This window comes from Musca autumnalis, unplaced genomic scaffold, assembly GCF_047663935.1.
Source record: "Musca autumnalis isolate F117 unplaced genomic scaffold, ASM4766393v1 scaffold_3, whole genome shotgun sequence".
NCBI lineage: Eukaryota > Metazoa > Arthropoda > Insecta > Diptera > Muscidae > Musca > Musca autumnalis.
The window spans coordinates 200,494,393-200,521,874 of NW_027411866.1; the positions used below are offsets into that span (position 1 = coordinate 200,494,393).

Consider the following 27,482-nt stretch of genomic DNA (forward strand, 5'->3'; position numbering starts at 1 on the left):
ACCTTCACAGCAATGGGCGTGGATTTTTTAAAAATATTTTTTTTTTGTTATTATCATATTAGTGAGCGTGGATTTTTTAAAAATATTTTTTTTTTGTTATTATCATATTAGTGAGCGTGGATTTTTTAAAAATATTTTTTAATTTTTTTTTAATTTAATTTTTTCGTTACCATCACAGCAATGGGCGTGGAGTTTTTAAATTTTTTGGCAATTTTTTATATATTTTTCGTTGACATTACAGCAATGGGCATGGTTTTTTTAAAAATATTTTTGAGGATTTTTTAAAAATATTTTTGAGGATTTTTTAAAAATATAGTTTGGATTTTTTAAAAATATTTTTTGAGTATTTTTCACAAATATTTTTTTACCATTAAAGGAATGGACATGGATTTTTTTAAAAATATTTTTGAGTTTTTTTTTAAGAATGTTTTTTTCATTACCATCCATCACTGGAATGGGCGTGGATTTTTTAGAAATATTTTTTTTTGCGTTTTTTTTAATTTTTTTCGTTGCCATTAAAGCAATAGGCCTGTAGTTTTTAAACATATTTTTTGGGGATCTTTTAAAAATATTTTTTCGTTACCATCACAGTACGGGCGTGGATTTTTTAAAAATATTTTTTTTTGTGAATTTTTTATAAATTAATTTTTTTTTTTTCGTTACAGTCACAGCAATGGGTGTGGATTTTTTAAAAATGTTTTTTGGGAATGTTTTAAAAAAATTTGTTCGTTACCTTCACAGCAATGGGCTTGGAGTTTTTCAAAATATTTTTGGGGATTTTTTAAAAATATGATTTCGTAAGGCTTGGATTTTTTAAAAATGTTTTTTGGGGATTTTTTAAATTTATTTTTTTCTTTGGGTTTTTTAAGAATTATTTTTGAGAATTGAAATTTTGAAAAAATATTTTTTGAGAATTTTTTCAAAATAATTTTTTTGTTATAATCACAGTAGTGGGTGTAAATTTTTTAAAAATATTTTTTTTTAAATTTTTTAAAAATATGTTTTTACCGTCAAAATAATGGGCGTGGATTTTAAAAAATTGTTTGAGAATTTTTAAAAAATAATTTGTTTTATCATCCCCAGCAAAAAAGTCCTCCCAAAATAATGGGTTTTTATAGTACTTTTTGGTAGTCGTAACTACTTACAAAACTCCCTACTAACCCATTATTTTAACAAGGACACTGTCGCAGTGAATAACTAGTTATTCTATGACCAATATAACCACTAGAATAACTAGTTATTTTATGGCCACTGGAAGTTGAAAAATAAGCTATAAGTTAAACAATTATATTTTATATTTTTAGAACAGTTAAGGTGGAATTTGTTGTCAATTTCAATACACTTCATATTTTCTTTCGTCCTCTGCTGGATTTGAACACACGAACTTCTGCTTTGTAGCCTAACACACTACACACTCGGCCACGGGCAAAATGTGCCTCATCGAAATAATGGTTTTCGACCCCAAGTATGTTTGGACGAAATGTGTTTCAGACAATTTGGAGTCGATTAAGCAATGTCCGTCCGTCTGTCTGTCTGTCTGGCTGGCTGGTGCGCACGATAACTCTAGAACGGATAAACCGATTCGGTTCAAATTTTGGCTTTCTTAATATTTTGCCCAAACTTAGTTTAAGTTCGAAGATGGGCTATATCGGTCCACTCCTTCCGGTACCTCCCCCACAAAAGTTCGAAAATGTTCGGAAAATTTGTGCGCACGATAACTCTTGAAGGGAGTAACCGATTTGGTCCATACTTTGCCCATCGTAAAATGTGTACCAGACTTAGATAATGTTTTAATATAGGCGCAGTCGGTTCACTGCTTCGGGTACCTCCCACACAAAATTTCGGAAAAGTTCAGTTTAGAGCCATCTCTCGAATCGCTCTGATTTTTGTTTTAGCAACTTGTATTGACTGTCCTCCATACGACGGTACAAGTTTCATTAGGGGCAAGTCCATGCTTCCTGAGAAAATAGCCTGAAAGTTGCAAAAAATTCGAAGACACCGTGTGAGGTGGTTGGAGCGCAAGGTAACACTCGATCGGGTCTGCCGATTCGGTCTAAAATTCAAACCTGTGCTCAAAGAAAGAACTAAAGAATACTCCTTGAGCAATATGGTTCCTGTGTATGACTTTTCGATATATACACTGCATCCCCCTAAAATTGATGCTGACATTTTGAAGTTTTGATTTCAGTGCTTTTCGAATTTTTCTTATAATTATATGGTGCAACTAGATAATAAATCAAAACTAGTTATAGGATTGTAGAACTCGCGATTCCACGTCGTCTGATGTATATCTCATGAGTGTGCTCCGTACAGCTTCCTAGTAATAGGAGTCCAAAGGCGAAAATTTAGTGCTTAAATTTTTTGAAAAAACCAATTTTTTGGCTTTAAAATTTACAACTGTCGTACAGGTACCCCTGAACCCCGCGTGATTTTAGTTTTTTTACGTGCCGGATCTAATAAGCCCTTCTGCGTTCGAATCCGTCCACAAAAACGCCGGATATAGATACCTTGAAAGTTGGAAAATCTGCAAAAATATATTTTGACAATTCCGCGAATTGAACCGCGATTTTCTTTGATTATTTTTACATAAATGTAATCCTTTATACGCGATTATAATATTTGCCAAAAAGGTGTGTCACAAATTACAAAGATTCGGGAGTAATATCCCTATTTATCCCAACATAGAATGTGGTGGCACATCCGCGTTTCTTGACGAATCTGTCAAAAATAATTTATATTGACGTATTTTTAATAGGCGGCCATTGAAATCGGATGCACCTTATAATCATATGAACATCGCGTAACTTTTGCCCAATTGAAGGTTTTTTGAATAGTAAGATGCAACTGATGGCACTTTGGCCGCTGAATGAAACATGGGAAAATCCGTGCATATTGATAGAGATGGACTCCCTGTATCCGAAAAGCACATGCACCTCAACTGATTTAAACGTATTCGCGAATTATATGGTTTTTAATATCTACGTTTTTTCTTTGATTGTAATTTGAATATTACTCTCTACTTCTTATTTCTATTGCTTATTACAGAAAACAAATATACTTTCACGATGACTGATTACTTTTCTTGTAGAAGTTTAAGCAAAATACTTCAGGATTTGTACGAAAATTTAGCGAAATAAAAGAATAACTCCCAACATTTATTTTTCAAATTTTTCGTATTTAACCAAAAATATATTTTTGAAATAATTTCCAACAATAAGTTTCCGTTCTTTGTTGTTGCTGTAATATGCAAGTTATAAACGCGATCTTTATAATTTTGGTCTCACATTTTTCTACGCGTTGTCTAGATTCTGTACGTATTTTTAAATTATTTTTTTAGAGATTTTTTGGACTCTGATTTAGAATAAATAATATTTATTCCAAGATATCTTCAATATTTTTTGATTTTCCGCGAAAATAAAAATAATTTTAGCAACTATTTTAGCATCTACGGATAGATATCAAATGCTGCTAACGATGCATATATACATATTCTTATTACAACACAATAGGAATTTTTAAATATTTTTTCTTTACAAGAGAGGAAAACCGCATATAACTTTTGAGTGCAGCATCCAATTTTGTGAACGCGAACAGATTTGAAACCACGATTTTTTTCGTAACCCATGTACCAAAAATGGCGGATGTGCTCGCTAAATTTTTTTTCTATGTAATTGTAAAGGAATTTTGAAATTTACCATATCTCTGTTGGCAAGGCCGACTGATACTTTTTTACTTGTTTTATTTATTTTTTATTTCGTCCTCTGCTGGATTTGAACACACGAACTTCTGCTTTGTAGCCTAACACACTACACCCTCGGCCACGCGCACGAACATAAAGGGTTGTTTGAATGCGTACATGTGTTTACAACTGTTCTTTGTTTTTTAAAAAAAAAGTACACAGCGATGAAAGTGAGCGTTGAACACACAACCCTCGGATTTGTAGTCGCACACACAAGCTCTGTACCACCGTACTCATTACTTAGTAAGGGGTAATATATGTAGTTATTTTTGTATACATTACTTTGTAATGGGTTAAATAATGACTAACGGGACCGAATTTTTGCTGGGTCATTACGTGATGGGCGTGGATTTTTTAAAACAATTTTTTTTTTGAGGATTTTGACTATAACAGTATTATTTTATTGGGCGAAGCCAATACCGCTCCACATACGAACCCAAAAATATAGCCCGACGCACTGTGGGCGAAATTCAAATCTAGCGGAGCTAAAAGTCCGAAAACTGACCTTATGTTATATGGAAATAATTAATGGCGTCCTGTTCTAAACATCTTGCGGCACCCGAAAACAATAAACAAATTTGTATTTTATTGTAGTTGGCAGCGGTACATACATTGGGAGATTTTATTCGTGATTGCTAAATCGACTTTTTTGGTATTTGTTTTGATCGTCAAAAATTGTGGGAAAAATTAAAGTAAAGAGTGCATAATTGAATTTTTTCCAACAGTTTGGATGTGCTGCTTTAAAAAGAAAGTGATTGCTTAATTATTTACTGTTGTTAATATTCAAAAAAATAATCTTTAATTAGTAAGACCAAACTTTTCGACTTTAAGTATCTTATATAAAGTACAACTAACCGGGGATCACTTCCGAATATTGTTTTTCTTAAAATACATACTCCGAGGTAATTACTCCGAAAATTCCGACTGCTACTATTTGCAACTCTTCATTTTATCGCCATTTTATTTTGAAGTAAAAAAGTCGTTTAGTTTGGATATCATTACATAGAACCCATACCAAAACGTGAAGCTATGCCTCCACTTTTTTTGGGAGAAGTTGTTTTGGCCACTGGTTGCCCTAAATGCCAAAATACAGCTAAGTCGGTCAGAAAAATTTGTTAAAAACTTTAAAATAAGTAAAATCGGACAATACCTATATATGGAGGCTAAACCAAAACGTGGATCTATATCTCCAATTTTTGTGGAGAAGTTTTTTGACCTCAGGGAATCCGAAATGTCAAAATACATTTGATTCGGCCAGAAAATTTAGCAAAGTTATTCAAAACGCCGAAAATCGGGCGGTACCGCTATATGGGATCTACCCCAAAATGTGGGCCAATATAGACCATATTCCATAACATGGGGCCTACGGTCATAAAAAACATATGATCAAAATTTCAATAGTCTATCTTAACTAGTTTAAAATTTATTAATTTTTCCCCGCTAGATTTGGATTTCATCCACAGTGCGACGGTTTGAAACCGCCGCTCAAGTGGCCTTCTTGTTATATATGAAGGCTTATGGATTTGATTTGCATAGACGGTGTTGATTGTAACCGTCGGTCGAATAATTAGGTCCACTATACTATTACATTTTAATATTACTTTAAATCTTTATTAGTAGTCGGCAACACCGACTGCCCCCGTTTATTTATTAGCCCTTAACTATCTCTACTTTCCTATTCTATGTGCCATAATTCCTAATATATGTTTATATTTCTTTTCTCTTTTGTTTTCAGTGTCTCTACAAATTACAAAAATATTGATATAAATATATGTTCTGTTCGAGCCAAATGTGTATAAAATCATCACACTGTGCTTGGATGTAAACCTCCTCTATATGGAAGTACCAAAATATTAAATGTGTTTAAAAAATACACAAAAATCCCTAAGCAGTATCCTTTCGTGAAACGCAACAACAGCAAAATTGTGCAATATTAAACATAGTGTGTGTGTTTTGTGAGAAATTATACCGTCTCTACAAGCTATCAATCCATTCCAAATAAAAAATTAAAAAAATAAATAATTTAAAAAATAAAAAATATATATCATTCCCTCCTTAAAACGCAAAAAAACAACAAAATATTTGCTTTGTAAAAGTAAACAAAAAATACAACAAAAATCGCTTAATTCCAGCACGCCAACAAAATAAAAAATTAATTAAAGTGTACATATTTTTTGTGAAAAAAATATTTGAAAAAAAATATCCTCTTAAAAAATAAGAAAAAAATTAAAAATTGCAATGTGTTTAGATGTTTAGATGTATTGTGTATAAATTAGTGTGTGTACGTGTTTATAAGCTTTTAAAATAAAACAAAAGAAGAAGGAAAAAGAAGGCAACTAAGGCAAACCTTCCTCTTTGCTTGCTTTTAAATGTTATCCTTGAATATCTTATAAAACAACAACAACGATAACAAAAAATCAATTAAATCCTTAACACAAATAAGAAAAAAAAAAATTAAAACAAAGCTGCATCTCAAAAGTGTGTGAGAGAGAATAAAGACAATTGAACCAAATAAAAAACAATACAACAACAACAGCAATAATACAACAATGAAAAAAATCAAGTGCTTAATTGTGCAAATCTTTAATCCTTTCCATTACCATTGAAATTGCCTCTCTTTCTCTCCCTCCACATAACCGTTGTTATCCTTTTTGGCAAAAATAAATTGCTTAATTGCTTTGCCGTCGTCTCTCTCTCTCGTCTCTTCGCATTGGCTTTAATTGAAAATAACAACAACAAATATTGATTACATTCAACATTTAAAATTGCAAAATTAAAACTTAAAAACCTTTTAAACCAATCGGTTATTTGCTCGTTAACGTTTTAATACTACAAAAACCGTTAAAAAAAATCCATCATCATGGCGGACCTAATACGTCCGCCGTTTAGTGACATTAAACGGCCGGATGAAATTGTCAGAATGACAACGGCCGACAACTTGAAATTTGCCGTACTCATCGGATTGATCGAGGTGGGCCAGGTGACAAATCGTGAAGTCGTCAACACCGTTTTACATTTGGTAAGTAATCTGTAATATTTTTCATATTTCAAATATACAAATACAAAATACATTTGTTCCACTATATTGTCCATCTGAAAAAAAATTAGGAGGGGGTAGCTTTTCACCAAATATTTGGAAAAACATTAAAGCACCGGGGTGGATTTTTAAAAATAAAATAAAAATATTTTGAGAAAAAATATCAAAGCATATCTTCAAAAATATTTTTAAAACGTCCACGCTCGCTGCCATGACGTTTTTTTTTTCAAAAAATATTTTTAAAAAATCCACGCTCGATGTATTTATGTTTCCTTTTTTCAAAAAAATATTTTTAAAAAATCCACGCTCGCTGCCTGGCAGTTTTTTTGTTTTTCAAAAAATATTTAAAAGCATCGAGCGTGAATTTTTTAAAAATATTTTTTGAAAAAAATGGGTTTTAAGCTACTGAGGACTACATTTGTTCCAATATATCGTCAATCTGAAAACAATTTTTGAGGGGGTAGCTATTCATCGAAGTTTTGGCTTTTCGATTCTAAGTGTGCCGTGTCGTATATACTTTTTAGAACGCTCCAATATTGTCCATTATCTCTCGAATGTGCTTTTCGATATCATTGGTCAATTGGTCATACCGTCAAAGGGGTCCTTATACCCTGAGACTTAAGGCTATCGAAGTTATATACTCTTCGATGCAATCTAAAATGTGTCTCATCGAAATAATTGTATTTTTGGACGAAAACTGTTCCAGACAATTTAGAGTCGATGTAGATCCGCACCTCTATATATCTGCCTGGCTCATCGAAATAATGTTTTTGGGTCCCAAGAATTTTTGGACGAAATCTGTTTCAGACAATTTGGAGTCAGTTTAGCGCCGTCCGTTTGTCTATCTGTCTTGGCTACGAAGTCGGCAGAGGCTTTTCTCTGTGGGTCACTAGTCCCGGACTTTCTAGTGTAACTGGTAGTAGTCTCTGGCTACGAAGTTGGCAGAGGCTTTTCTCTGTGGGTTACCAGTCCCGGACTTTCTAGTCTAACTGGTAGTAGTCTCTGGCTACGAAGTTGACAGGGGCTTTTCTCTGTGGGTTATCAGTCCCGGACTCTTGAGTCCTACTGGTAGTAGTCTTTGGCTGCGAAGCTGGGCAGAGGCTATATTCTGTGGGTTACCAGTCCCGGACTATTGAGTCCAATCGGTAGTATTCTTTGGCTACGAAGTGGGCAGAGGCTTTTCTCTGTGGGTAACCAGTCTCGAACTGTTTGGAGTTCAACTGGTAGTGGTATAGTTGGTATACTACGAAGCCTGACCGGAGGCTATATTGTCGTACCGCGGGTGTCAGGAGCCCCTAGGTCCAAAAAGATTTAGCCTGGCAGTTTGGTGTACATCGCGGTGGCTGTGGTTTATACCCAAATCGCGGGTAGAGTTTCGGCTCAAATGTGGAGTTGCATTATCAACCGGGTGCCTGACCCATAGCAAGGCAGGAGTGTTAGATAGGCTCCGCCCCAAACCAAGGGGTTGAACACGTCCAAATGCGTGGAATCGAATTGGTACTCACGTTTGTGTTGAGGGCACCGATTGACGCATTATTTCCATCCGGTGTGCAGAACACCGTGGGGTTAGACTGGAAGGTAGGTACCCACGTTAATCACGGCATATCTGTCTATCTGTCTGGTCGGTGCGCACGGTAACACTCGAACCGATCAGCAGATTTAATCCAAACTCTACACCTCGTAATATTTATCCTAACATACATAGATAAAATTCGAAGATGGGACACATCGGTGCACTCCTTCGGGTACCTTCCCCACAAAAGTTTAAACTTTGCACATCGTAATACTTATTCCCGACAAGGTAGTGTATGGCACGGAGGAAAACTCAGGACCAATATGGATGTGTTAGGTTTGTCACATCCGCCACACTGAAACGTCGGTGAGATGTAATAGATGCCGTGAGGGAGTACGACAGGGAACCTGTCGCTTCGTGAACACAGCTCCCAGTAAGTCGTAGTCTTAATCATAATACGAGACTCTTCCGTATTCCCCCAACAGCAGCCGCACACGCAGCACTTGATACCAGCCGTTGCTGTTCCATTGGACTCCGGCAATAGTGGATTTTATGATTCGGGGCGGTGCAGGAAACCAAGCCCAACCACAACTGTAGCTTACAGATGCTTTCCTGTTGCAGTAGTCTGTTCAATGCATACCTATTGCATGAGCCTGGCTCTAAGGATCCGTACATGGAATATTATAATATAATGAACTGCCGAGGTGTAGTTGCCAACGTATACATCCCACCGATAAATAGCCCGCTTGTAAAATGTCCTACACGACTGGTCTTGGGGGACTATAATGACCATCATGAGTTGTGATATTCCGTCCTGGGAAATTACCAGAATTAGCGGAGAGTTTCAAAATTCTCCAGATGTAACCATCGTGTCACCTGGTCTGAAAAATGACGACTTCGGACAGACCATTTCACATTCGACAGAATATTCACGTCGTATGCGTGTACCTTGGGGAATATAATGACCATCATGAGTTGTGATATTCCGTCTTGGGAGCTTGCGACAAGCTCAGATGTTGTAAAAGGTCCTCAAGTTCTTAGCCGGCAAGACTTGGGGTGCAGATAAAGAAACCTCGTTGACGACATATAACGCAATAGGTCGGTCTGTGGTAAGCTATGCGGCGACAGTGTGCTTAGCGAATATAAATGCAACGCGATGGAAAAATATTCAAACCTGTCAGAATGCCACCCTGAGAACTGTAACGGGTTGCCGTCTCATGTCTTCAGTGTACCAGTGTACCGCATACATGAGTAGGCAAACAATCTTCCAGTACAGCAAAAGAGTAGCCATCTTAATCACCATATGGTGGTTAGGACGCACCGCCGCAACCAGGATGGGGTCTTCATGATCTAGAAAGAGATGTCCAACGGTACAAGAGAGAATCGCTAGATCAGCGTATGCTCCCACAATTAGAGCACACAGTCTTGTCTTATTTTTATGTCCAAGAAATAGGATGCTTAGGTTCCAATCGTTCGATATGCGTTCTTCCTACCAAATGGTGCTAACTAGATGATGCATAGACCTTATTGGCGTATCGCTTCCGGTTGTGCGCAGCTCGACTACACCTTTTTAAGATGTAATTCATATCAATTTAGTCGTAATTCGAGAATTCCATTTGTAATTTGTAAAATTTTATTTGTAATTCGAGAATTCCATTTGTAATTCGAAACATTTCAATTGTAATTCGAATTATTCCATTTGTAATTCGAATTATTCTATTTGTAATTCGATTTATTCCATTTGCAATTTGTATTACTGTATTTGAAATTCGAATTATTCCATTTGTAATTCGAATTATTCCACTTGAAATTCGAAATATTCTATTTGTAATTCGAATTATTCTATTTGTAATTTGAATTGTTTTAGTTGCAATTCGAGTTATTCCATTTGAAATTCGAATTATTCTATTTGTAATTTCAATTTGAATAATTCGAATTACAAATGGAATAATTTGAATTACAAGTAAAACAATTCGAAATGAAGTAATTCAAATTACAAATGGAATAATTCGAAAATCAAATTCAATAATTCGAGTTACAAATGGAATAATTCGAAAAACAAATAGAAAAATTCGAATTACAAATGGAATAATTCGAATTAAAAATTGAGTTTTCGAATTACAAATAAAATTTTACGAATTACAAATGGACTAATTGAATTACAAATAAAATGTTACGAATTACAACTAAAATGTTTCGTATAACATCAGAAAAAGCTGTAGTAAGCCATTGGCTCCTGCTCCCTTATTATTCCGCCGATTTATTGTGTCTTCACCTCATCGTGCACCTGCGGTATACATTCAATACCATCTTCTGGGATTGGATCTGTTGTGTCTTCCTCGATTTTGGATTCCAACAGTTTGGAAAAATGATCTTTCCATAACCGGAGCACACTATCTTTATCAGTTACCAAATTACCTCTGCTGGTCTCTGCAGGAGGATGTGCCTGTACCAAAGCCATCACATTGGTTTTTTACACTTTGGTAGAGTTTTCGGACTTCGTTCTGGCTCCTGTAACTCTCGATTTTTTCACATTCCCGCGTTTCCATTTCTCTACTGAAAAATGTTTCTCCTCTCATCTTTTCTCCCAATACCTCTCTCGTGGGCTCGGCTTTGCCGACAGAGGTATACCCTTAGCCTGTGTGAATTGAAAAACCTGTTTCCCAAAAAAGAATTTTGGGGGTCTTCAGACTTGTGGGCGTATGAACTTGCCGACAAATATATGGAACAACAAGGATATGGAAGGTTAAAATCTCAAAAGTATTGCGGGGGTGGTGCCTGAAGGAATGGACCGACATATTCGATTTTGGAAGTGTGTATTATTCATTCCTCTCGATAGGACCATTATGTCAGGAAACATGAGCAAGTCCTCACGAAAAACATCATATACAAGGCTACTAGGAGTGCCTTCGGTAAAAGTTTCCTAAGAATTCTCGCACAGACCCTTAACAGCACTTAAACAAAATTGTTGCTCATTTGTGTGGAATGAGTGGACCGATTGGGCCCACTTTTGAACATAATCTAAGTTTAGACAAAATATTTCGAGATTCAAAGTTTGGACCCAATCGGTTGCTCCTTTTTTGAGATATTGCGCTTACCATTTTAGCGGATATTTTCGAACTTTTGTGGGAAATGTGCCGGAAGAAGTGGAGCTATAAGCACCATATTCGAATTTCATCTAATATTCGAAGAAATATTACGATATGCAAAGTGTAGACAAAAGCAGTATTTGTCGTGCGCACCAGCCACTACACATGCTGGCCGTAGGGTTTTTTTACAGTTTTCGGACCATTTTCTAAAGAAGTATGGACTTGCCACTGAAAAACTTGTACCATCGTAATAGGGGTCTTGAGCGCAACCTGTTGCAAGAAAAATCAAACGATTCAAGAGGAGCTCCTAACCTGCACTTTTCCGAAATTTGGTGTGGGAGGTATCCGAAGGAGTTGACATATATAGTCCATATTCTAACCTGTAGGAATTCTGTAACTTTTATCGATTGAAACGTTGTTTATATTTCTTCTGTTTTTGTAACAATTACAAAACAAACAAATGGAATTGTTGTAAAATAAACAATGAGTAAAGTTTTTAAAAAGTTACTGAATAGACCTACTGATCTATGGTTCGTAGAAATATTGCGATGCCCAAAGTATGGACCAAATCGGTAACTGCCTTCGAGAGTTATCGTGCGCATTATTTTACCGAAAAGTTTTCAACTTTTGTGGGGGAGTGGGTAGATATGGCCCATCTTCGAACTGAAACTAAGCTTGGACCAAATGTTACGAAAGCCAAATTTTGGCCTAAATCGGTTAATCCGCTCGGGAGTTATCGTGCGCTCCAGCCAGCCAGCCAGACAGGCGTACGGACATTGCTAAATCGACTCCAAATTGTCTGAAACAAATTTCGTCCAAACATACTTGGGGTCTAAAACCATTATTTCGATGAGGCACATTTTGCCCGTATTGCCATTAAATTGGCGTACAGTTTACCGCCTAAAATATCATCCTTTGTGTCTTTCTCTTTTGTTTTAAGATAAAAACGAAAAGATATTATCTTCGTTTGTTAATCGAGCATGCAACATGATCCCTCCTCCACCTCTACCTTTTATCAAAATAATCCAAAAACAAGCTCATATGCCGCGATTGCGATGTAGCATGTGAACAGAGTATGACTGGCGAAGATTTGCAGCTTTTTTGTGTGTGCCGGCCGGCATATACATGATGCTTGCTATTAAGTGTAGCGCGTGTGCAAAGTGTTTGTTTCCCCAAAAGCGATGAAGAAGAGAGTGCAAAAAACATGTATGACGTTTTTTTCGGCTCATGTTTGGAATTTTGGTGTGTGGTTTTTGTTGTTGTTTATATTTTGATTGTTTTAAAGATAATAAAAAAGGGGAGGTTGACGACGTTGTTGTTTAAACAAGTTCAAGTTTATTGTTAAACAATTATGTGTGTCATAGTGAACGTCGTGATCGTATGAACAGAAAGAAGGGGTCGTTTGTGGATCATCATGTTGGTTGACGAAAAGGGAAGAGAGTAATAAGGAAAACATACATGCTTACTTAACCCAGCAAAATTTGAAGGAAGGGGTTCCATGCGATGACGTGATTTCATGGCATCTTTTGCATTGGTTCAAACGAAGTCGTGAAAGATCCGATCTTTTCATTAGAATTTGAACCCATTCCATCGATCCGATAGAGATGAATTTTGTGTTCTTATTTATACACATTATTCTAAATATATACGATTAATTATTTACAATAGGCTTGATGTTGTCGGAGACTCGAAATCACAATCAACGTTGTTAAAACTCTCGATGATAATGTCATTGCAAAGGCTAGGTGAAAATGACATGTCAAAGCATTGGCGGAAATGACATGCCAAAGTATTGGTGAAAATGACATGTAAAAGCATTGGTGTAAATGACATGCTTTGGATCCAAAAATGAATAGCATCTTTTGGGTCCACGCTCATATAAAATTCATCGATGAAGATGCTAAAAATATGACATTCCAGAACACTTGCACCCATGATTGAATGGCATCGAACATTTTGCTGGGTAAGGGGAAATAATGAACACGCAGAGAAAAGATATTGTAGGAGCAATCATATTCTAAGAAGTGAATATGAACACTTGGTTTCCTTTCGTTTATAAAAGTACTAAGTTCTTCATCTTTCTACTTACGTACTTTCTTACTTTGCTGGCCCATTACAGAACATTTGTTCCATAGGCCGAACTAAGAAAATATATCCATTTCTCTATATTTGTTGCTTCGCTCTCTGGAATACCGCGCCTTTTCATCTCATCATCCACTTGTTTGCGCCATCTATTCCTTGGCCTGCCAATTCTGCGTGCAACGCCAAGCGGTCCTTTTTAGCAGATTCTTATGATAAGGCCTAGCCAACGCAATCGCTGCATCTCGATACGTTTAAAGGTAGAGGTAGACGAAGTCTACCAACTTCAATAGTTGGTCCAATCTCAATGGACACATTGCGCGTCGACACCATCAGCTTGGTCTTCTCGCCGTTTACCGCCAGACCCACTTTAGCAGATTCTCCTTCTATTCTATTCTATATCTATACCTATTGGTATAGATTGCGCCAGTTCTTTTGACGTTTGCCTCTCGTATAACCTTTTCTAGCAGGATGTTGAAAAGATCACACGAAAGGCTGTCTCCTTGCCGGAAACCCCTTTTGGTGCAAAACTCTTCGAAAAGGTTTTTCCTATTGTAACTGAAGATATTGTGTCAGTTAGAGTCATTTTACAAAGTCGAATGAGCTTTGCGGGGATACCAAATTCAGACATGGCTTGGAATACCTTTGAACGTAGCGGGCTGTCGAAGGCTGCTTTATAATCGACAAAAAGGTGGTAGGTGTAGATCTGCATCTCTTGGGTCTTCTCCAGGATTTGCCGCAGGGTAAATATCTGGTCAATATTGAGGTCAAAACCGATAGTGAGGTCAAAACCTTCAAAATACCGAAAATCGGCAGGTACCGTTCTATGGGAGCTATATATAAAGGGTCAGATTTATACCGACAAATTTCAGGTGGAAAGTTTCATACACCTAACGAAGACTAAACACCAAATTTCAGCCATTTCGGTGAGATATTTAGGTCACAAACTTAAAAATACCGAAGCAAGGGAGCGTAAATGTCAATGTGAAACACATTGAAATGTGTGCTCACTTGCTCTCAGCAAGTGCTCACTGGCTAACTCTAACATATACATACATTTATAAATGGGGGTTGTTTATTGAAAGGCATAGAAAAAACAAACAAAAGCACAACAGACACATAGGTATATAACAAATTCCAATGAAATATAAAACAGAAAAAAAATATATTGAAACATCGTTGAACACTTCTCCTTAGTTTTGAAATAAAACACATTTTCCTCAAAGTTGAAATCGTACTTACTTATCTGGCCCATTACAGAACATTTGTTCCATAGACCGAACTAAGAAAAGATCTCCATTTCTCTCTGTCTATTGCTTCGCTTTGTGGAATACCGCGCCTTGTCATCTCTTCATCCACTTGTTTGTGCCATATATTCTTTGGCCGGCCAATTCTGCATGCACCGCCAAGCGGCTCATATTTATACGCCTTTTTAGCGGGTTCATCCTCGCTCATTCATATGATATGGCCTAGCCAACGCAATCGCTGCATCTCGATACGTTTAACTATATTGATGTCGTTGTATAGCAGATGCAGCAGGTTTTTCATACGACGTCGATATCCTCCGTTAACGCAGATTGGTCCGTAGATCTTTCGAAGAATTTTTCTCTCAAACAAGCCAAACACTGCCTTATCTGCTTGCGCAAGTACCCAGGCTTCGGAACCATACCCAGGCTTCGGAACCATACGGGTAGTATCAGTGTTTTGTAAAGCGTTATTTTTGTTTGGCGAGTTGTGGCTTTGTTTTTAAATTGCTTACTTAAGCCAAAGTAGCATCTGTTGGCCAAAACTATTCTTCTTTTTATTTCACAACTGATGTTATTTGTTGTGTTTACGGCGGTGCCGAGGTATGCGAAGTCTTTTACTACCTCAAAATAATAGGAACCAACTTCAACAGCTGGTCCGAGCTCAATGGACGCATTTCGCGTCGATACCATCAGCTTGGTCTTCTCACCGTTTACCGCCAGACCCACATTAGTAGATTCTCCTTCGACTTTCATAAAGGTATCGGTTACTTCTTTTACTGATCGTCCCATGATGTCTATATCATCAGCATAAGCAAATAACATGTGGCTATTGGTGTAGATTGTGCCACTTCTTTTGACGTTTCCCTCTCGTATAACCTTTTCAAGCAGAATGTTGAAAATATCACACGAAAGGCTGCCTCCTTGCCTGAAACCTCTTTTGGTACAAAACTCTTCGGAAAGGTTCTTTCCTATCTTAACTGAAGATTTTGTGTTAAGTAGAGTCATTTGTCAAAGCCGAATGAGCTTTGCGGGAATTCCAAATTCAGATATGGCTAGGAATACCTTTGAACGTAGCGGACTGTCGAAGGCTGCTTTATAATCAAAAGAAAGGTGATAGGTGTCGATCTGCATCTCTTGGGTCTTCTCTAGGATTTGCCGCTGGGTAAATATCTGGTCGATGGTGGACTTGCCAGGTCTAAAGCCGCATTGGTATGGTCCAATTATTTCATTGACCATGGGCTTTAGTCGTTCACATAATATCCCTGACACTATCTTGTAGGCGATAGGGAGAAGACTTATGCCTCTATAGTTGGAGCACAAAGTCTTATCTCCTTTCTTATGGACGGGACACAGGATGCTCAGGTTCCAATCGTTGGGTACGCGTTCTTCCTGCCAGATGGTGCTAACTAGCTGATGAATACACCTTATCAGCGTGTCGCCTCCGGTTTTGAACAGCTCGGCTGGTAAGCCATCAGCTCCTGCTGCCCTATTATTCTTCAGCCGCTTTATTGCTGTCTTTTCCTCATCTTGGCCGGGTGGTATACACTCAATACCATCTTCTAGGATTGGAACTGTGGTATCTTCGTCGACTTCGCTACTATTGGCTACCAACAGTTTGGGAAAATGCTCTTTCCATATCCTTAGCACACAATCTGTATCAGTTACCAGATTACCATTCTGGTCTCTACAGGAGGATGTGCCAGTGCCAAAGCCATCAGTTTGATGTTTTACTCTTTGGTAGAATTTTCGGACTTCATTCTGTATCCTGTACATTTCGATTTGTTCACACTCCCGCTTTTCTATATCTGCCTTTTTCCTGCGGAAAAGACGTTTCTCCTCTCTCCTTTTCTCACGATACCTCTCTCGTGCGCTACGCGTTGCTACTGATTGTAGAGTAGCCCTATATGCCGCATTTTTCTCTTCGGTAGCAGCACGACACTCCTGGTCATACCATGGATTCCTTGGTGGAGGTCTCTGGTATCCAAGTACTGATTTTGCGGCTGTTTGCATGGAAAGGAGCAATGGTTAGCCATTGTCCTGATATGTTATCGGGACGAGTAGTGCTTTGATTAAGCAATTGGGCCAGTTGAGTGGAATATGCTGTGGAGACCAGATGTTTTAACCTCCGACCAACTACAAATCCGCAACCAAACTCATGCTTTGTGTCATGGCAGCTATAATACAGTGCGTCACCTTTAGGTGTTGTTGTGACGCCTTTCCCGTTCCATCGTATTTCCTGTATGGGAATAATGTCGGCCTTGCACTTTTCAAATACATCTGCCAATGCATAAACTGCACCTTCTCTATAAAGAGTGCGAACATTTCAGGTGCAGATTCACAGATCAAAAAAAAAAAAAAAACGTTTGCGGTGTTCGTCAACTTTAGATGGGTTTGTTTTTCTTTTCTTTCGTTTTTTCATAGTAGGCTGCTTTTTCTATAGGAGGGTTACTAACCCAACAACCAAGTTTTTAACTTGCGCAGCACAGTTTCCCAGGTGAGCGGCACAGTTCCCCAGGTGACACCACAGGGAGGTCAGTGTCCACTTGAGATAAGAGAGGGACCAAGATAAATACTGGCCATGTGAAAGCCGGTCAGGACCGTTCCTTGGTATCTTTCATCCCCTACGTCACCCAAAAAGATGAATTACCAATATTAAATGCGATTTCTTCCTTGTCCAATAAAATATGTCCATTTACCTTTTTGATTCAATTATAAAACTTATTGGGCAATTAAATTACTAAAAAGCACCATTTATTTAAGAAAAGACCAAACACTGATTTATTCACTCACTTTACAGTCTTTACTCAACGATTGTATTTAAGAAGAAAAAAAGAACAACATAATTAATACCATTTTTTTTCTTTTCCTCTTCGCTTGCTACGTTGCCTAAAAACAACAAAGCACGAAACCCGCGTATTTTACCGCATACACACCACCAATGCTTCTGCGTCTCCTATTACACCATACACACATCTATTTATTATAAAACAGCGTTCCGCAGCCGTGAGAGCCCTGTTGTTACTCTCTTTGACAAAAATCCTCTCTCCACCCATAAAAAATATGTTCTAACATAAAAAATATGTTGGTACCCAAACAAATAAAATTGAGATATGTTACAAACTGTTGCAAACATATATTTATTTGGACACAAACTAATTATGTTTGGATCCAAACATATTTCTAACATATATTTATCTGCGTGTGGTTATATTGACTTAGAATTTTACCCTAATCAAGCATATATGTATATACTTTATAGGGTCTCCGACAAATATTTCGATGTGTTACAAACAGAATGACAAATTTATTTATACCCTCCATATTAGGGAAGAGGGTATAAAAAGGGTATTTTAAAAATATTAAAATATATATTGTTGCTGAAACAATATCATTATGACGCCTGAAACATAATATATGGTTGCATCAACAATATATATTTTCTGAAAATTTATAATACCCTATTTGGTGCTCTGAATATGATTACTCCAACATGAATATGATTACTCTTCTCTGCTTGCTGTCTACCCGGTGTTTCGGTATCATGGTAGCATTCTCCTTCACTCATAAGACCTGCGGTTCATGTAATGCGTATTTTCTTAGCATTTTGCTCCTAGATCCATCCTCCACATTGCCTCAATACTTCTTCTTATTTCTCTATTTTATTTTTCTTAGGAAATTGCCATATCTAGTAGCTAGCTAGTCATCCTGCAGATTCATATAATTGTAGAATAAGTTTTTCTGGCATAGATTTGCTTTTTTCCTCCATCTTCCTTTCAATTATTGAAACAATTGAATATAATAATTGTTGTTGCCGGTTTTCTGTTTTCTTCTTTTTGTTTCACTCTTCAGGCTGAGAATGCCGCATATGTTTGACCCCAAAACTGACACACTTTCTGTTGTTGTATACCTACTTTGTTATCCTTGTTTCATATTATTTATTCGTTCGTTCTTCGTTTTATTTCGATTTGTTTCTTTGTGTCATTTTGCAAACAGGATTTTCAGTATTTTTCAGAGTTTTGTTCTGGAAAAGAAAAAAAAAACACAGATCTCTGTGACAATTGACACAACGGCAGCAGCAGCAGTAGAGGTAGGCAGAGTAGCTTTCAAAGTATGGATGTAGTTATGCATGTGGCATCAGTAGCAAGCCCAACATTAAACAGAAATATAGCTACGGGAAGGAAGGAGGCATGGTATGGCAAAACAGAAGATATGAATGACCTGATTTTATTTTTATTCCAAGCTAGAATTTTTTTATATTGTTTTTGTTGTTCCTGCAGAGAGCAGTAGAATTAAAAAAAGGCACACATGATTTTGTACAACGCCGAAGTCTGTATCTCTGTGTGTGCTGCATTCATGCTATTTATAACAATATTACTCACTTTAATAAAATATGTTTTTTTGTTTTTTCTCTTATTTTTTTTTTTTTTTTGAAAATAACAAAACCACAGAGCTTGCCTTGCTCACTATGCCTTTGTTGGTGTGGATAAATCCATTAAGGGAGAGAGATTTGAATTTTTTGTTCCACTATTGTTTTCGTTGTCAGTTTCGTTTTTCTTTTGTTATTGTATTATTCTGCTCCATCTGTGACAGCAATTTAAAGTGAAGCTGAAAAGGAAACTTTGTACAAAGAACAATGCCTCTATACAAAAATATTTGACAACGTTAAACATGTCAGGTCACTGGTTTACTTGTACAGCAGCAGCAGGGATCCATGTATTAATTTCAATATAAAGTCACATGGATTGGTCTATTGGGGTTATGACTTTTTTACAACCTCGTATCCCTGTATGCTATTTGGATCAGTTTTTACCATGGTAGAACAATATAAGGTAACAGCAGTACTCAGCTGACTGAACTGGGCTGTAACGTTAGTGTCAAATTCCATACGACATTTAATATATTTATTTATATTTTTGATGTACATTAGGGATATATACATATTTCTTTAGGAAAAAAATATATTATTCCGAAAAAAACTATTTCCCATAAAGACTTCTTCACATCAATTACATGTAATCTCCTCCAAGTCCGAACCATGTGCTGCACACTAAAACACCTCTTATAGATGCGGTAAAACATTTGTTAATATGTGTGATATTTTGAAAAAATTGAAAAAAAATAAAGCCCTTAAGCTGCTTCGCCTGATTGCCTTGCTTTCCTGCTTCATTTCTGACATAATAAAAAAAAGAATAAAGAAGGCCGAGCAAATTTCGAACTGGGTTGCCCTTTTCTTTTTTATAACTTTATCAGAAGTAAGCAAGGTAAGCAGGCAAAGCAGCTTATTTACTCATCCCTTAATAAATATGTGCTTTATTGATTTCAAAAACTAAAGTTTGAAACAGCTTCTCCTTTTTCAATGGATTTCCAGCGATCCCAAACATTTTTGCAAGAATTCTACTATCTGTGAGAAATTATGCATTTAGTGGAATGATATGCAATCATTCAAATTGAAAATGTAACGATTTTTCATTCAGGGACTCATAATGAAATTTCATTTGGAACATTTCTTTCTTTAACAATATTCCCAAAAAGTAAAGGATTTTGCTAGATTTTGATACAGTATGGAATTATGTAAAATTAACAGTCCAAAATTAAAACATATAATTTCATCCTAATATATATAAATTTGTAATCCAATTTTTGAAAGGAAATAGTGTACATAGATTTATAATTTATTTTGAAACTCATAGTGAAATTTTGTGTAGAATTTTTCATCCTTTGACACTTTTCACCTATAACCAAGTTTTATATTAATTCCATGTATCAACTAGAAAATAGAAGGAAAAATTTTTCATCAAAAAAATTGGGAAATACTTTCATGTTTTTTCAGAAAAATTGATACTGATATTTTCATGCTATAGAATGTAAATAGATATTTCATTTCTTTGGTGACCTATAGTGAAATTTGACGAAGAATATTTTTGTCTCTGACATCATTTCTCTAAAATTATGTTTTGTGGGACAATTTTAAATAAGCTCGGATAAAGTCCGACTTTAACCCTAAAACGTGTTTTTAATTTTTAGAGATTCCTGGCGATTAGACAAGAGTTACAGATTTGGTGTATTCTGAGACCTAAAGTAAAATTTTATGGCGAACAATTTTGTAGAATATTCGGATTTGATACGATCACATTTTTAATGAGTTTTTGAAAGATTTTCGAAAAAAGGACAAAAAAGACCCCTTTGATGAACCGCATGAGGGTTAGAATTTTTAACAAAAATATTTCCCAAACCCTCTTAAGTAAAGTTGCCAAAGATACTATATATCTGAAATGCAAGGATTCCACGATATCTAAACTCGAATATGTCGAACAATTTTAAAATGGGCGGCACTTGCACCGCCTATTTTGGTTACTTTCCGACGTAAACTTTAAAAACGCCGATACACGTGTCTCATTTTTTTAGCTCTACTTTCATAATCTATAAGGTTTTTCCCATCATTTTTAAAAAAATTTAATTGTGTTGCACAGTGTTATTTCATTTTAATTAAGACTATTTTATGGTGGAGGGTATAAAAGTTCGGCCCAGCCGAAATTAACGTTTGTTACTTTTTTAAATTTAAATGGAATAAAAGGGTGACGTAGGGGATGGAAGATACCAGGGAACGGTCCTGACGGGTTTTAACATGGCAAATACCAGGATTTATCTTGGTCCATCTTTGATCTCAAGTGGACACTGACCTCCCCGTGGTGTCACCTGGGGAACTGCCTTTGACACCCGTTAAAGGTAGTGAGCTAACATGTGCCGTTCACCCATAAGAACGTTAAAAACTTGGGTTTCCCCTAGAAAAAAACAACCTACTATGAAAAAAAGAAAGAAAAGAAAAAAACCCTCTAAAGTTGACGAACCCCGCAAACGTTTTAAGGACCATGATCTGCGAATCTGCAAGTGGAATGTTCGCACTCTTTATAGAGAAGGTGCAGTTTACGCATTAGCTGCCATGACATAAAGCATGAGTTTGGCTGCGAATTTGTAGTTGGTCGGAGGTTAAAACATCTGGTCTCCAGCTTCACCGCAGTGAATGAAAGACTCGCTGCAATTCGATTAACAGCAAAGTTCTTCAACATCAGCTTTATTTGCGCCCCACTGAAGACAAGGACGGACCTTCCAAAGATATATTTTACGAGCGCTTAGAAGAAACTTATGACCGTTGCCCTGCCCATGACACTAAAATTATACTAGGCGATTTTAATGCCAAAATTGGAAAGGAGAATATATTTGGCCCAACAGTCAGAAAATTCAGTCTCCACAGTGAAACATCTGACAATGGTATGAGGCTGATAGACTTTGCAGCTACAAGAAACATAGTAGTTAGCAGTACCAGATTTAAGCATGTCGATATTCATAAGCGCACCTGGCTGTCGCCAGATCAAAGACCAAGAAATCAAATTGATCACGTTGTGATAGATGGAAGACATGCATCAAGCGTGTTGTATGTACGATCGTTCCGAGGTGCAAACATAGACTCGGACCACTACCTTGTTGCAGCAAAGGTACGTACCAGATTAAAGGTAGCAAACAAAGTGCTAACAGACACAACACGGAAGTTGGACATCGGTAAGCTGCAATCACAACAGATAGCCACATCATATTCCACTCAACTAGCCCAATTGCTTAATCAAAGCACTCCTCTTCCCGATAACATATCAGCGCAATGGCAAAGCATTGCCCACTCCATGCAAATAGCCGCAAAATCCATACTTGGATACAAGGAACCTCCACCAAGGAATCCATGGTATGATCAGGAGTGTCGTGCTGCAACCGAAGAGAAAAATGCGGCATATAGGGCTACTTTACAATCAGTAACAACGGGTAGCGCACGAGAGAGGTATCGGAAGAAAAGGAGAGAGGAGAAACGTCTTTTCCGCAGAAAAACGAGAGAGATGGAAAAGCGGGAGTGTGAACAAATCGAGATGTACAGGAGACAGAATGAAGTCCGAAAATTCTACCAAAGAGTGAAACATCAAACTGATGGCTTTGGAACTGTCACATCCTCCTGTAGTGACCAGTAAAGTAATCTGTTAACTGATACAGATAGTGTGCTAAGAATATGGAAAGAGCATTTTTCCAAACTGTTGGTATCCAATACTAGCGCAGTCGACGAAGATACCACAGATTCCCGCAAAGCTCATTCGGCTTTGTAAAATGACTCCAACTGACACAAGATCTTCAGTTAAAATAGGAAAGAACCTCTCCGAAGAGTTTTGTACCAAAAGAGGTTTCAGGCAATGAGACAGCCTATCGTGTGATCTTTTCAACATCCTGCTAGAAAAGGTTATACGTGAGGCAAACGTCAAAAGAAGTGGAACAATCTACACCAATAGCAGCATGTTACTTGCTTATGCTGATGATATAGACATCATGGGACGATCAGTAAAAGAAGTAACCGGTACCTTTATGAAAGTCGAAGGAGAATCTGCTAAAGTGGGTCTGGCAGTAAACGGCGAGAAGACCAAGCTGATGGTGTCGACGCGCAATGCGTCCATTGAGATCGGACCAACTGTTGAAGTTGGTTCCTATAATTTTGAGGTAGTAAAAGACTCCGTATACCTCGACACCGCCGTAAACACAACAAACGACATCAGTTGTGAAATAAAAAGAAGAATTTTATTGGCCAAAAGATGCTACTTTGGCTTAAGTAAACACTTCAAAAACAAAACCACAACAAAAATAACGCTTTACAAAACACTGATACTACCCGTACTGATGTATGGTTCCGAAGCCTGGGTACTTGCGCAAGCAGATAAGGCAGTGCTTGGCGTGTTTGAGAGAAAAATTCTTCGAAAGATCTACGAACCAATCTGCATTAACGGTGAATATCGACTTCGCATGAACCACGACCTGTATCTGCTATACAACGACATCAGTATAGATAAACGTATCGAGATGCAGCGATTGCGTTGGCTAGGCCATATAATAAGAATGAGCGATGACGAACCCGCTAAAAAGGCGTATAAATTCGAGCTACATGGTGCACTCAAAATTGGCAGGCCAAAGAATAGATGGCGCAGACAAGTGGATGAAGTGATGACAAGGCGCGGTATTTCAAAAAGTTAGTTCGGTCTATGGAACAAATGTTTTGTAATGGACCAGCAACAGGAAATACTTTTTTGAGCATTTTTTTCATTTCATAGATTAAAAAAAAATCAAAGCCTTTGTTATGATAAAATGGAATGAATGTTATTTAGGGCATTAATAGGCAAAAGTTCATTCATTCTCACTACAGAAAATCATTTTTGAGAAAAAATTTCAGAAAGTCATAACCCTAAGGTCTACATGTATGATGCCGTTTTGTTATTAGTAAAAGGTGTTTTTTTAAGCCCGATAGAACTTGAAATTGTAAAAAATAACACAAAAAACTAAATTGTAATCAATTTTTTTTTTATTCGAAAGATCAATACGTGACATTAACATTTGAAAATGATTACGGGCATATAGGCACCGCGGCTGTTCTTGACGAAGTGCATTCTGCACGTCCAATTTTTGGCCACTTTTTCGAGCACTGCTGGCCGTATGTCACGAATAACACGAACAATGCTGGCCTCCAAGGCATCAATTGTTGCTGGTTTATCAGCATAAACCAGTGACTTCACGTAGCCCCACAGGAAATAATCAAGAGGTGTCAAATCGCACGACCTTGGAGGCCAATTGACAGGTCCACTTCTCGAAATCAACTTATCGCCAAATTTTGATTTCAATAAGTCGATGGTTGCGTTCGCCGTATGGCACGTAGCGCCATCCTGTTGAAACCACATCTCCTCCGGATCAATGTCATCCATATTTTCAAACAAAAAATCATTGATCATGGTGCGGTAACGATCTCCATTGACCGTAACGCGAGCTCCAGCCTCATTTTTGAAGAAATAAGGTCCGATGATGCCACCAGCGTCAAAACCGCACCATACGGTGCATTTTTCTGGATGTAATGGTCTCTTGTGGATTGGTCTCACTCCATATGCGGCAATTTTGAGGTTTTTTACATCTTACATACTTACAACATTTGTTCTAGCAGCCAAACTCAGGACACCTAGATTCGAAATGTTCTCCTTCATCTGAAATTTCCATTGTAGTTTTCACACTCAACCCTCGAGGGAAGTAAGTAACTTGGTCCAAAATCGAAGATAAAGCATATCGGTCCATTCCTTAGGGATCTTCCCTACAAAAGTCAAAACAACTCAAATAAGTATAGTTTAATGGACCACAGTGCACTGGTTGCAGTGAGAGGTTGCTTTGTTTGGAAATATCCAATCCTGAATAATTCTCCTATTTTTTCTCAAAACAGGGGTTATTCGTTCAGATGCCGGGGGTTCGGATGTAGATGAAAGCTCTGCGATTCGTGCGTTGATATCACCCGCCTAGGCTTTTCGCAGTTATATTTCGCCTTGCATTTATGATGCTCTATGAAACCTAGATTGTATTTTTAGTTACTGAAATATCATTTTAGAATATGTTATGTCAACTATTCAAACTATTCCACACAATTTCCATGAATCACTACAATAATATGAAAAAATCTTAGCCACAATATTTTCTTTAAACATTTCCAAACCCAAAAAACCGCAAGTTACAGCCGCAAACATATACAACTTTTTAATAGCTATTTATATATCAATATATATGAGTAAAAAAACAAAAACACATAAAATATGTTTTACAAGCGATAATATTAAAAAAAAAACAATTGCTTAACAAATTCTAGCTCAAACCCATCACCACTTAACTACTACTCTCTTTCTCTGCCAATACAACTTGTCTCATGGCACAATTACCCAGGTAGTGGTATCGTAAAATTTTGAATATGTTGTGTCAACATTTTCTTTATGTTGTTGGGGAAATTACAAAAAAAATAATTTGATTTGATTTTCCATATTCGAACAGCTGGGGCTAGATTCTTGTTCTATGAAAAATAGTAATTGCCTTATAAAATTTGTCATTTGACATTTATTTCCGTTATAAAAGTTTTCATTTTAAATTTTCATAAAACAAGAATTGAGCCCCTGGTGTGATACCACTACGTCCCAATTTACATTAGGCGAGTTTACTTGCGGCAATTGTCAGTTTGATGGAGAGAGAGGTGAGGCATATGGTAACCCTTTGCCTCTCAGCCCCCTCTCTCACCTACAAACTGACAATTGCCGCAAGTAAACTCGCCTAATGTAAATTGGGACTACCTTGGTAATTGTGTCATGACTTGTCTCGATTTTTTTATCATAGCAAATTGTGTCGCAAAATATTGAAAATATTTATTTTTGTTTTTATTTTGATTTGTCTGTGTGTATTGAGCGAAAAAGTATTATAAAAATGTTTAATGTCAATATTTAAACAATAAAAAGAAACTAAACAAACATTTTGCAAATGAATTGCTGAAAAAAATCTGTGGATTATGGACGTCGAATATAATATTTTTATGTGTTCGTCATAAGCGAATTATAAACACAGATTGCTAGCCGGCTAAAAAAACGGTGTGAATTAGTTGAAAGGAGGACACATGTGGCTGAAATTTAGGCAATATTTTTGAATTCACTAATTTTATCAATAACGGCGAGAAGAAATGATAACGAAGGTAAATCGAAACATCAAAGATTGTCAATTTATTACCGATGTTTGTCTAAACTCTTGAACGAAATTTTCACACATATTTTCCAAAGAAAATTACCAATATTTTTAGTAGATTTTTTTTTCATCTGAAGAGCCACATCTTTAGCTACATACTTTCGTGTACCAAATAGTGTTTATACCCTCAGCATTATGCTAACGAGGGTATACACACTTTCATATGGGCAAAATGTGCCTCATCGAAATAATGGTTTTAGACCCCAAGTATGTTTGGACGAAATCCGTTTCAGACAATTTGGAGTTGATTTAGCAATGTCCGTCCGTCTGTATGTTGTCTGTCTGGCTGGAGCGCACGATAACTCTCGAATGGATCAACCGATTCGGTCCAAAATTTGGCTTTCGTAATATTTTGTCCAAACTTAGTTTAAGTTCGAAGTATTGTTATACAGCTTTCAAACCGATCAAATATGAAGCAAACAACCAACTACAAAAATTTACCTCAGATCTCAGTAAACATCTTTCTAGAATATACGAATCCAGAAGCAACAGGTCTTAATGGTCAAAATAGCAAAACAATTGCTATAACCGCGAAAGTTGATGAGATAGGGAAAAACGGCGAGACACGTGTCTTCTCATTGTTGGTGCTCTATCACATTGTGGAGTCAGAATATGGTTAATAAAACATGACTCAAAAAATTACTACAGTGTAATGGACTGTCGGAATGTCGGTCCATTCCTTCAAGAATGTCGGTCCATTCCTTCAAGTACCTCCTCCGCAACACTTCTGAACATTAATCCTAATCCACATTTTTATCTTCAGGTTCAAATGTCAAAAAAGGGCCACCCAATTCTGAAAAGACCCTACATACATTCGATCTGTCCGTAGATGAATGTTTCACTTCACATTGGCTGAGGGATATCTTTGTCGGCAAAACCGACTGACACTTTTTTTACTTGTTTTTTATCTTTTGGGTTGGGGTGTATATAGCTGCCGACAAAGACTGCTGATTATTTGTAACTTATTTTAACACGATTCCAATATTTTGGGTTTGAAAACCCTTTTACGTCATATTTCTCCTATGTGCGCACAGTGTTGCCGCTTCCATACAAAAGTGGACAAAAATAGAAGAAGTTGACCTGGGATGATGAATTTTTGCACAAGTACTTATAAGGGCAGAGGAATGAAAAATTTCAACTTTGGTCCATATCGGCTCAGATTTGG

General features: G+C 36.9%; 1 protein-coding gene across 11 annotated transcripts in view; it reads left to right on the forward strand.

The window, feature by feature from the left end:
- LOC141398713 (neurobeachin-like) overlaps positions 1-27,482 on the forward strand; it is a 906,809-nt gene that overhangs the window by 19,795 nt on the left and 859,532 nt on the right. For 10 of the 11 annotated variants that reach the window (XM_073976297.1, XM_073976293.1, XM_073976300.1 and 7 more), the window contains exon 2: positions 5,475-6,758. In XM_073976297.1, coding sequence (XP_073832398.1) covers positions 6,600-6,758 — 159 coding nt within the window. In that variant the 5' untranslated portion in view covers positions 5,475-6,599. Of the gene's footprint in view, positions 1-5,474; positions 7,036-7,097; positions 7,168-27,482 lie in introns of those variants that run through there. The other variant, XR_012411697.1, reaches the window with a different exon arrangement.